Here is an 11,242-nt window from a genome sequence, read left to right on the forward strand (position 1 = left end):
TCCAAAGCTGCGAGGTCAGGTCCGTGAGCGAATGGCCAGCCAGTTAACTGGTTAAAACCTAGGTTTGTACGGAGTACGGAGTAGTTAGCACCAAACCAGGGTGAGTGAAAGGGGCCAACTCACAGGGACATAAACCTGCAACGGGGCGACGGAATGTGGCATCTGAGACTTCTCCAAATGACAAAGCAGTAGTACTGGACATTCGAGTAGTTACCGGAGAGATGAACCCACGTTATCGCCCAGTCTCAATCAAGATCGTACTGAGGCCACAAGGCTCGAAGACTGTGCGGCGCACTAGCATTCAGTTACTCACATACGCTGTAGTAAAGTCAACTAGCTAAATAATGACTCTCCCTTCATGCCACAAAGCCAAGAGATAACCAGCACGGATAGTCGGTGCTGGTTCGCCCCGTGCTCGTATCCCTGGTTGACGCCCAAGAGGTTTAGCCGGAGCTTGTCAACCACCAGCCGACTTGGGGTATGTATGTACTGTACATGTACGCACATACGGAGTACAAAACAGGTCTTCATATGCACTGCGCTTTTTGAGAACGGGATGGGCCACCGGGAGCTGGCGGTCTATTCATATTTTCTGGAAACCAGCACATTCTGTCTTTTCGAGTCCTACCGTCCTGCACACTCATCTGGAGAAGATCCCTCCCCCATCAAAATGTAAAAAGAAAAAGAGGGAAAAAGAAAGAGGGAAAGCAAAAAACAACAGATCGTTCATTGTTATGTTTCCCGCGCTGCATCTATGCCCCATTCATAACAGGGGAAGAAGAATCTCCAACAATACTAGTTGAGTACTGCGGGGATTCAAAAACATATCAGGTTGGGAATGCGCATATGCAGGGCAAATACACTACACTAATACTTCAACCCGCGAAACTGGCCTATCAATCAATGGAGCGGCAGTTGAAGCTGAGTATGCTTACGATCTTATGTCTAGCAGGGTGCCGCTTGCTTATCTTCTGAACTGCAGCGGGCCTCTCTATGCGGGGAGTTCGTCTCTGTGTACGGAGTAGGATATAGCGTCAATGACGGAACAATGGCCGTCCTCCTCGTTATCGATCGACGGCGAAAAAATAACTACCAAGCTGTGTTTCCGCGAAATCCATTAACTAGTCAATCAGTTAATCTTCACTGTTTTGTCAGCATTTGTCAAGTTCTCTCATATGGATTCGAACAGAGGCACTGTATTTCTAATCCACCCATCCGGATATCTGCTGAAATCTCTCCATGTCGAATCTCAATTCTCAGGGGTTAGCCCGCAGCTGGACAAACTGGGACGATGGCAACGGACCCCTGTGGAAAATCCGATTTGACAAAATGATGGTCAACACGCAAATGAGAAACTGAGGATGTCTTTCATGTTCGGCACAATGGCTTCCTGCGTTGCCAAAAATTAAGCCCTTTTCAATTTCAATGGCATTTGCATCATTCCGCATTCCAGTGCTCCCAGCACGCTTGATGACTGGATACCTGCCAGCCCGTGTTATACGATAAACTTGGGTGGACGCTTTGGCAGATGCTGGGCTTCAGGCGACGAACTGCCGCGCGACACAGCGATTTTCTGCTTTGATGGCCGCCCTCCCCTCCCTCCCCCAATTTTTTTTTCTTCCCTCCCAGTCCTCTTCACCATTTCTAGCGAACTGAACTACATAAAATAGTAGAAACCTACGTGTTGAGGACCTCAACAGTGGCAGCAGTCAAATCTTCGTCTCCATCGGAGGAACTTTATGAGCTGTCTTAACTCACACAGACCGTTGGATGACTCTTCTAGTTCATCCTCAAACAGAAGGAGGCCTTCCGGGCTCTATTACGGCTGGGCAACAACTACATAGTAAATAGGTGAAGAGCTCTTAGTACCCCCTAGAGCTAGGTTTGGGATGGATATTACCTGCGGATGACGCCCGACCCATTCATTATGACATGTCCCTCTGAGATTGATCCTTCTGTTATATCTACCCCTCGGTGTCAGGCTACCATGCCTTGCAATGCGTTTCTTGCAAATTTAATTGAATATCGGGAGCACTCGTGGAGCTTTCAAATGTCAGCGTCTTCGCTTTATACATACGTCTACCCTTCAAACAGTTGTTTCTACATATACATACATTAGAATGCTTTTCCCAATTCACCTTCCAACCTACCTTCTCTACTGGCTTGATCGCTTGTGCTCGACCTACTCTAAGGTCCGTGTTAAATTTCCTTGGGCAACTACATCATTTTTCCCTTGCTTGAATGGCCTGATGCCGACCCAACCCACCCTACCCCCTTAATTTTTGATTGTCATCAGAGCTGATGGTGACAGAATTTTTATAGTACTTTCAATCACGCTCCACATTTCGTAACTTGATCAATCAGGACGAAAATTTCCAATAGCATCTAGAAACAGGGCGTTCGAGAGGTATAATGACAAAATCATGAGCCCCCACAAGGGTCAAGATGAACAGGTTCGACACCAAAGCCAGTTTACCAGGGAGATTTAGCCCGGCATTCCGTTGGCAAAGAGCTGGCGGTTTACCCTGCGCTCGAGAAACATGTTAAGAGTGGAAAGGAACGTGCCGATGGGGATTGTAAAGAGTGTCACACCTTATGTTCTCTATTTCTCATAGGTCAATTATTAACCAGCCTATTCCCGATATGAGGGTGTTGATCATTTATAACCCAGACAGGTGGAGACCGCAGCTCAAAGGGATTCCAAGGCATGAAGACGACAGATCCAGAGTTCATTCCTTCAATCAAGAACCTTGTGGCGGACCTTTCCAAACACATTAAAGAGGAGGATGGGGATCCTGTGTAACTTGGAAGATGTACTGCAAGCCGAGGAGATTGAGAAGCTTTGCTATCTCGCTTGGCAGAGTGAAGGTATTTGTGCAGAGTTGTTCTCACCCAAGCGCACCGGACAAGCCACTGTGCGAAACTGTAGCTGGACTCCTGCCGACCCCCATTTGCCATCTAGCGGACCTTTTCCGCGAGTTCCCTGGCGAGACGGCCAGCCCCGATTCATCGAATAAGCAAGCTCTGCCTAAGGGCTGGGTTCGATTTTGTTCCTTTATGTAGTAACTATAACACTACGTAATCTATTTTAATCCATTAGTATTATTGACGCGTGTGGATGAGTAAAATATATAATGACTCTTTCCTTGCGTCCTGTTCCTTCGTGCCTGATCAATGACTTGTTTCTAGGTATGTTGTTAATAATTACTGCGTGACCAAAGGTTGCTTAAGGACTCCCAGAAGTTGCATACTTAGCAATGTTATCCGTAAATGTTTCTTGTTTCTTGTTATGAAAACCATGATCACAGGAGAGTGGCGTGTGAAATACATTAACATAAGTAAAAAGCAAGTGATATGCAAGGAACTCGGCGTCCGAAGATAAAAAAAAACATATATATATATATATATATATATATATGTACACGGCCTAAATGAATAACAATAATAAAATATAGTAGCGAGCATTTTATTTTCGCTGGCTATCTCCAGTTTGGTGGAATTCGACTTTTCCGTCACGCATGACGCTTGCAAAGCTCTGACCAGATACCGCAGTCTTGGATATCAAATCATCCTTGGCCTTCGGAGCGGCCTCCGCTTCACCCGATTTCGCTGCTGCTTTGCGCACAGCCTCTTGAGTAACACCTGGCGGAGCATCGGCGATCTCGTTCACTTGCTGAGTAGTCAAGGCGTCGGCAATTCTTGAAGCGCGAGATTGTACCAGAATCGTAGCTGGTCCGTCAAATTGTAAGAATAACTAAAAACGTGAAGTCAGAAAAATTGCTTTCCTTTATCCTGATGGTAGGAAATGCAGGCGTGCATCTGGACTCACTCGGTCGCCCAAAATGGTTCTCCAGGTCCATGTCCGAATTGTGTGCCATAGCTTCAATGAGGCCTTCCATGTGTCCGTATCAGACATATTCTTTATGAAATTTGAATCTGACAAACGCTGTCCTAACCCAATGCTGGGGATCTGGAATGGTAGAATGGTGGATTTAAACCGGTAGGGACGTGGCGAGGCAGCGGTGGTAGTATATGCGACAACATTACTGAAAAGCACGTGTGTTAGACAATAGAAAACCACAAAATAGTTCAACGTATATACATATGTACCTTGGATGAGAGATGTATTGTTCCCCTGCCTTCAATTCGACAGAATAGAACTGGCCGGTGCCAACGAGAGCTAACAATCCGCGACCTGTTACTTCCGAATTACCCCAGTGTGACAAACTCTGTAATAATCAGCGCCAGCTTCCATACCAGGGAATGATGAGGGTATAGTACGTACTAGTTGCTTAGCGAGTTTCGGTATAATTCTCAAAGTGTGGCCTGTCCAAGCTAGCAAGGCTTTCTCCTGTGTGATCATCCAATCGACAGAGCCATTCAATTCAACCACTGAGAACGTGGTACAGGCGGAGCGTGTCGATATCAAAGCAGTGATTGGGCTCGTGGAGGAAATCTGCAATTAAGCGGAGATATGAGAAGACGGGAGTGCGAAATGCTTGATGTTCTGCGAAAGTCCCACCTTTTGATATAGGAACGGGATCCTGAGTAAAGCCCGGCGACCTGGTTCTAGGAGACGTAAAGTCGAAACGACCTGCGGTACGGAAGTGTCAGTATAGCCCATGGGTGATTTCCGTGATCAATGCGTACATTGTCTGCTTTTCCGCTTAGCCCAACTAGAGTTCCGCGCCGTGTATATAGGTTCTGCGATGCGGAGAGTTTGACGGAGAGGAGAGAATACGGAGCACCGAGGACTTGGAACTTGGCGTCTTTTAAACAGCATTAGCGCTTTTGCAACGTATCGGAGAGAAACATATTTCCATACCGGGAGATGAAGCCGAATTAGCTGTAGTCGAAGCGGGAAGATAGCTACCATTGACGAGACCTGGCTCAGCGGACTGGAGCTGCTGGATATGTATCCAGCTCTGGCCAACACGGCGGGCGGGCTTTTGCCATACGCCTTTGCTCCGGATCAAAGGCCGGAAGGAATTCCTGATGGAATAGCTCATGACCTCGATATGAGCACATTCGCCAATCGCAGGAAGAGACAACCTACCAACATGTGGATAACGATGTCAATTGCTGTTGGTTTTGCGCCGGGAATTTGTAGTCGACTCTGGACAAGAATTAGTTGAAGCAAACAAGGCAAACAAGCTTCGGCCTTTTGGTGGGATGAGTTCGACTCACTCAACAACATCGCACGCCATTATTTAGCACCTCCTGCAAGGTTCTTGACGCTGGCTGCTGTTTGGGTATGTTTTCCTCTTAGTGAAGCGGGCGCAGTAATCAGGTATGTAACGCCTTATTTTGTGAACCTGAGGACCACGGTTGACCGATCTATGCCTAGCCCAGTGTAATAAAACCCTGCCAGCGATATAAAATCCTCCGACGAAGTCGCATGGGCGAGATGATATTCCAGCTGTAGCAGCTACTTCGGCAGTATTTTTCTACACACCTCCTCCCGACATGCTTTTCCGAGCGCTGCCTGTCCGCCGCTGCACAGCGCTGCCAACGAAATGTGGCGATGCCATTTTCAGCCTCCCGCACCCATTGCCTCTTGCACATACGCATTCCAGAGGGCCATTGCGTGTATTTAGTTCCAGAGGGAATGCCTTGGGAAAAGAAGCTACGCAGGACCATTTTTCAGAAAGGAAGTCTCTCCCAGCTTCCCAATCTCTCGAAGCTCAAACTCCCAAGGCTGCCAGCCAGAGGAACGATATTCGTCAGAACCCGCAAGATGGAGGTAATGCGATACCGAAAAAGAGGGCGGAGTTTCTCAATGACTCTACAGTTAATATAAAAGAGCAGCGGAAAGCGGACTGGGCTATTATGAAAGAAATGGCCAAGTATCTCTGGCCTAAGGTAGGAGGAGAAAAATCCCCATGTACTCGCGGAGTTCACACTTATAAAGGGTCCCACAGGACGATCTAGGTACCAAAGCTCGAGTTGGCGCAGCACTCGCCCTCTTAGTTGGAGGAAAGGTGAACTATCATATTTCCTCTGGGATATCCTCCAGCAGGCTTACTCCTCTCTTAGATCCTCAATGTTCAAGTTCCCTTTTATTTTAAAAATATTGTCGACTCGATGAATATCGATTTTGCGACTCTCGGTGGCACTGCATTCACAGTTGCGGGATCGATGATTATTGCTTGTACGTGGGAAGCGAATGCCTTGAAGAAATGCGAACAGCAAATTAACAAATTCAATCATTTTAGATGGCGCATCTAGAATTGGAGCAACGTTGTTCCAAGAGCTCCGGAATGCTGTTTTTGCAAGCGTTGCGCAGAAGACCATCAGAAGAGTTGCCCAAAATGTATTCGACCATCTGCTTCGGCTGGATTTGAATTTCCATTTAACACGACAAACCGGTGGTCTCACTCGGGCCATTGATAGAGGTACAAAAGGAATAAGTTTCCTTCTCACTTCAATGGTGTTCCATATATTCCCGACAGCGTTGGAAATATCCTTAGTTTGTGGTATCTTGGTATGTGTGCAGTCTTTCAAACAATATTTAGACACAAATATTCTAAGAAGTTTATTATTTTTTAAGTCCTACCAATATGGGCCAAAATTTGCGGCCATTACCGCAGCGACCATGGTAGCATATACCGCATTTACAATCACGACGACGGCTTGGCGAACGAAATTTCGAAAACAAGCTAATGCAGCTGATAATAGAGGAGCCACTATAGCTGTCGACTCTTTAATCAACTACGAAGCCGTCAAGTACTTCAACAATGAGAGGTTCGAGGTTTCTAGATATGACAAGGCTTTGAAAGGATATGAAGATGCGTCAATAAAGGTCACCACATCCTTAGCTCTGCTCAACTCGGGCCAGAATGTTATCTTTTCCGGTGCACTCGCTGGAATGATGTACCTAGCGGCAACCGGTGTTGCTGGCGGTCAATTGACTGTAGGGGATTTAGTCATGGTCAACCAACTCGTGTTCCAGCTCTCAGTGCCATTAAATTTCCTTGGATCCGTGTATCGGGAGTTGAGACAGTCCTTGCTTGACATGGAAACGCTATTCAACCTTCAGAAAGTTAACATCACAGTCAAAGAAAAGCCAGATGCTAAGCCACTGCAGCTCACTCGCGGTGGTGAAATTAGATTTGAGAATGTCACATTTGGTTATCATCCCGATCGAGCGGTTTTAAAAGGCGTCAGCTTCACAATACCCCCAGGCCAGAAGTTTGCAATCGTTGGTCCCAGCGGCTGCGGAAAATCAACCATATTACGTCTCTTATTCCGGTTCTATGACGTGCAAGGAGGTCGGATTCTAGTTGATGGCCAAGACATTCGCGATCTGTCCTTGGATAGTTTGAGAAGGGCTATCGGTGTAGTTCCACAAGACACTCCGCTTTTCAACAACACTATCGAACACAATCTCCGTTATGGTAGGGTAGATGCGACTGCCGAGGAGGTTCGGAACGCCGCACGCCGGGCCCACGTCCATGAGCTCATCGAGCGACTACCTGAGGGGTACGAGACACCAGTGGGAGAGCGTGGAATGATGATATCAGGAGGAGAAAAGCAGCGGCTGGCGGTTGCCCGACTCATCCTCAAGGACCCCCCTCTTTTATTTTTCGACGAAGCTGTCAGTATTTCTCGTTTCTGTTTCTCCTCTAATTTTTCGCTACAATGGACTTCTCTCGGCTAACCTCTTCGGCAAAACAGACATCCGCTCTAGACACATACACGGAGCAAGCGTTGCTTCAAAACATCAACAGCATCCTCAAGGAAAAAGCACGAACGAGCGTCTTCATTGCTCATCGACTGCGAACTATCTATGACAGTGACCAAATTCTCGTGTTGAAGGACGGGAAGGTTGCGGAGAGCGGAGCGCATACTGAACTTCTGGGTATGGAAGGGGGCGTTTATGCAGAATTATGGAAAGGTATGTCGTATGAAGATCTTTTGGCCCGGCTGCATTTCAAAATTATCTCGTCGAGATTTTTTCTTTCCTTTCTTCTCGTTTCATTCTATTTTTGCCCTACCCGAAGTAGAACCCTATGCTGACCACTTTTGCCCCTAAAACAAAACAATTACAGCCCAGGAAAGATCTCTCTCTCAGGACATCGACCTTGAAGTTGAGGAAATGGAGGCGGCGGTTGAGGAGTTAACCGACGAAGACCCAAGTAACCGGCCGAACCAACAGCCACCGTCGTCGCTGGCTTGAGGCACCCCTCACCACTCTCCCCACCATACGCCCAAAATGATAAGACAGGATGCTTGTTCAGTTTACATATGTCCAAATAAGTATAATTTTGATTCTTTAGCTGGTCAACTATATAGATATGTAGCAAGAATACTTGGGGCTTTGTACAGGTACGCATTGAAAATACACTCAGTAGTGACCCAACGTTGTTCGGCAAGAATGCCTCAACAGTGAACCAACATCGATTAAGCATAGGTTATCGGGTCAAATGATCCCACGGTAACATCATCATCCTCGTGGGAGTGGTGTCCGCTTAAGCATCTAGCCGCGCACAAAACGTAAGCCTGGAGCGGGGTGAGGACTTGGGGAGTTGAAATGCACAGTACGGAGTACAAGTACCCAATGTAAAAAAGGCTTCATTGATGGGTTTTGATGAACAGTGCTATGAGCATACTATCGATGCCCAAGGTGTTTGGTGTTTTTCTGGCTGGAGGACGCCACAAACCTTGAGGGTTTATGCTTTCGTTTCGCTAACAGAAACATTGGTATGGCGTCTTTACCCCTGAATTGGGTCTTGTCCCTGGCTCGCACCAGACGGACGAACCTCCAGCAAAAAAAAAAAAAGAAAGAAGAAAAAGGAATCCGAATATCTCATGCCAACCGCCCGCTTTGTGATTGTCTCGCCAGCAACTGTCAAAGCTCACCACCGGTGCAACATCCGTAGACAGCCTGTGTTGACTCCTGTGCGAGGAGCATGGCTCGTGGCCACAAGAACCCCAGATCACCAAGCCCTTGGTGCTTCTAGAAACAAAATAGTGATGTTTAGCTGCGACTAGCGACTTCAGAGTGGGACGGTCTGGCATTTCTGGTTTGCTCTGTGACCCACTGTCCAGAGAATGGCGGGCCGGGGGATCGCTAGTTTCAAAAATTATCGTTCATTTCGTTCGTATCCTTGGGTTCTCCTCTCTCCACCTTGATCCCTCGATCCAGCGCTCCGTAGGCTTTCCCTTCTGCTCCTGCGCCGATGCTTTGCTTGGAGTCTCTTCCCTCCAGCATACTGCATTTGTAGCAGTTTGTCACTCTCTATAGTTATTGTTTGCCTGCTTGCGTTTTATTCCTTTAAGTTCATTCATTCCTTCTAGACTGTCCCTGATTCTAGCTGCAACCAGACCTCAGCTGTGTGTCTCTTCGTCCCTTTCTCCTCCACACAGGTTCGTCCCACGTCCAATCCTTTCGGATATTGAATGGCATTGGTTTTGCGTTTGCGATACGTCGGCTCTGAGACACAAACCCATATCCATATAATACATGTAGTATTACCCAACTGACTGGTGGGTTGCTAGGGCAGGGACCTTATATTCATGCAATCACTGATCCACTGCCACTCATTAATAAAATCAATTGAATCCGTCCTTTGATCCTTCGATTCTCCGTTTCGTCGATTTTTTCCTTGCTTCGTTTCTGGTATTTCTGGAATCGGGAAAGTTTTCTCGATAGGGCGGCTAAACAACTGAGGAGTGCTATTCCAACGAAACCCTCAATTCACGGCAGAAAAAGTCTGAGACTTGGAAAGATCTTGGGTATATATTTGTCCGAACGCAGGACAGGATATTCTGGCCCCGACGCATTGGTCGTTCTATACATCGTCAGTCAACGCCTCATTCGCGGTTCCTCTGTCGTCTGCTGCCAGCCTGAACATCGGAATACCAAACGGGAGGGCGTCTTTGCAACGTACAGGAGGAAATCGATAGCTCTCTCTGCTGATTGAAAGTCAAGCTGGGCTTAAACGTCTTCGAGACAAGCTGGCTTTGACAAATACACGCAGTATGATCTGACGAGAGAGGAAATCACATACACCGAATCTTCACCAAAATGGGTCTTTTTGAGAAATTACATGCAAGTACGTGTATCTTTCCCTGTAATATTATTTTATCTTTCCCTATGCACTCCGTGGGGATGTATTACTGTGCGCCGCCCTTCTTGCTTGTTCCACCCCTCTGGCATCGTCTCCTTTAACATCTCCTTAGAACTAGAGCTCTACCGGCTCGAACAAAGATACGCCAGACGAAAACACCGCAGCACCCTCACCATGGGCGCCCAATACGTCGATGGCGAATATGTCTACACAAACAATACCGGAAGTGGTTATTCATCAGCCGCAAACTCGAGCTCAACAGTAGCTAAACACTCAACCGGCACGTCGTGGAGGCCGTCAGGGAACTGGGGCGGATTCGGTTCACTGGATCGTCGGAATCGATGATGCAAGACAAATCTTATTAAACAGAACAATCTTTCACGAAAAATGACAAAGGAAAAAAAAAAAAAAAAAAACCATGAATCCCACGTCCTCCGCTTCAATATGTGATATGTACAGCTGGCGTTTCTATCACTCTTATCTTCGTTTCTGAACCTGGAAAACTTCCAACCTCAAAACCCGATAATATATACGGATGACTTGGAATTCTTACCTCAAGTCATCTATTTTACATTTCGCGCATCGACTGCTCATGCCAATGACAATAGAGATAAAAACGACATAAAATGGTTAGACGTGTTTCTGTTGAGAATGTAAGCGGAGAGGAGCTATCTGGCTATGGTTCTGTATAACCCTGGGGGGAAAAATAAGGAACAATTTCCTTATCCGATACGGGTAGTTGTTCCGCAGAAAATTTTTCGCGGTTTCAAAAGTCTTCATTAAAGACGGGATGCCTACCTGATGCATCTCACACTGCGGTAAAAATTACTTTGTTGTGACATCGTAATAATGCTTTTCAAATGAGAAATGCCAGACAGCCCGCCCAATTCTCCGATCTCATATTTCCCTACGTATCATCATCATCATCATCATCATCATCATCATCATCATCATCATCATCATCATCATTACCATGTCTTCTTGATTTTAACCATCCTCGTCTCTTCTTTTTATATTTTTCCCGCCCCTATTTCCGTTTTTTTAATATGCGACTATACGATTTGTAACTGGACCTTTCACTTGTGAATATTTAGGTATCTCGTTTTACTGCGTACCTGTACATATGTATCTATCCATCGATTTATCCAACAACTCGTCCCTTACCTCTT

The 11,242-nt window shown here is 46.5% G+C and overlaps 4 protein-coding genes across 4 annotated transcripts; 3 read left to right on the forward strand and 1 right to left on the reverse strand.

Annotated features, from left to right (window-relative positions):
- Nucleotides 1-2,423: 2,423 nt before the first annotated feature.
- On the forward strand, nucleotides 2,424-2,803 carry HCAG_05257 (predicted protein; the record flags this gene model as incomplete). The annotated part of the gene is made up of 2 exons (XM_001539740.1): nucleotides 2,424-2,453; nucleotides 2,672-2,803. The coding sequence occupies 2 exons, from the start codon at nucleotides 2,424-2,426 to the stop codon at nucleotides 2,801-2,803; spliced, it is 162 nt and encodes a 53-aa protein (XP_001539790.1).
- A 663-nt stretch (nucleotides 2,804-3,466) lies between these two features.
- HCAG_05258 (predicted protein) lies at nucleotides 3,467-3,916 on the reverse strand (the record flags this gene model as incomplete). Its single annotated transcript, XM_001539741.1, has 2 exons — nucleotides 3,467-3,754; nucleotides 3,830-3,916. The coding sequence occupies 2 exons, from the start codon at nucleotides 3,914-3,916 to the stop codon at nucleotides 3,467-3,469; spliced, it is 375 nt and encodes a 124-aa protein (XP_001539791.1).
- Nucleotides 3,917-5,466: 1,550 nt separating this feature from the next.
- Nucleotides 5,467-8,668, forward strand: HCAG_05259 (transporter ATM1, mitochondrial precursor; the record flags this gene model as incomplete). Its single annotated transcript, XM_001539742.1, has 10 exons — nucleotides 5,467-5,743; nucleotides 5,792-5,862; nucleotides 6,037-6,151; nucleotides 6,216-6,484; nucleotides 6,551-7,597; nucleotides 7,678-7,897; nucleotides 8,052-8,110; nucleotides 8,296-8,328; nucleotides 8,414-8,496; nucleotides 8,599-8,668. The coding sequence occupies 10 exons, from the start codon at nucleotides 5,467-5,469 to the stop codon at nucleotides 8,666-8,668; spliced, it is 2,244 nt and encodes a 747-aa protein (XP_001539792.1).
- Nucleotides 8,669-10,030: 1,362 nt separating this feature from the next.
- On the forward strand, nucleotides 10,031-10,418 carry HCAG_05260 (predicted protein; the record flags this gene model as incomplete). The annotated part of the gene is made up of 2 exons (XM_001539743.1): nucleotides 10,031-10,058; nucleotides 10,186-10,418. 2 exons carry the CDS (start codon nucleotides 10,031-10,033, stop codon nucleotides 10,416-10,418), a joined length of 261 nt encoding a protein of 86 aa, XP_001539793.1.
- Nucleotides 10,419-11,242: the final 824 nt, after the last annotated feature.

This window comes from Histoplasma capsulatum, genomic scaffold (assembly GCF_000149585.1).
Source record: "Histoplasma capsulatum NAm1 scaffold_5 genomic scaffold, whole genome shotgun sequence".
Classification (NCBI taxonomy): Eukaryota; Fungi; Ascomycota; class Eurotiomycetes; order Onygenales; family Ajellomycetaceae; genus Histoplasma; species Histoplasma mississippiense.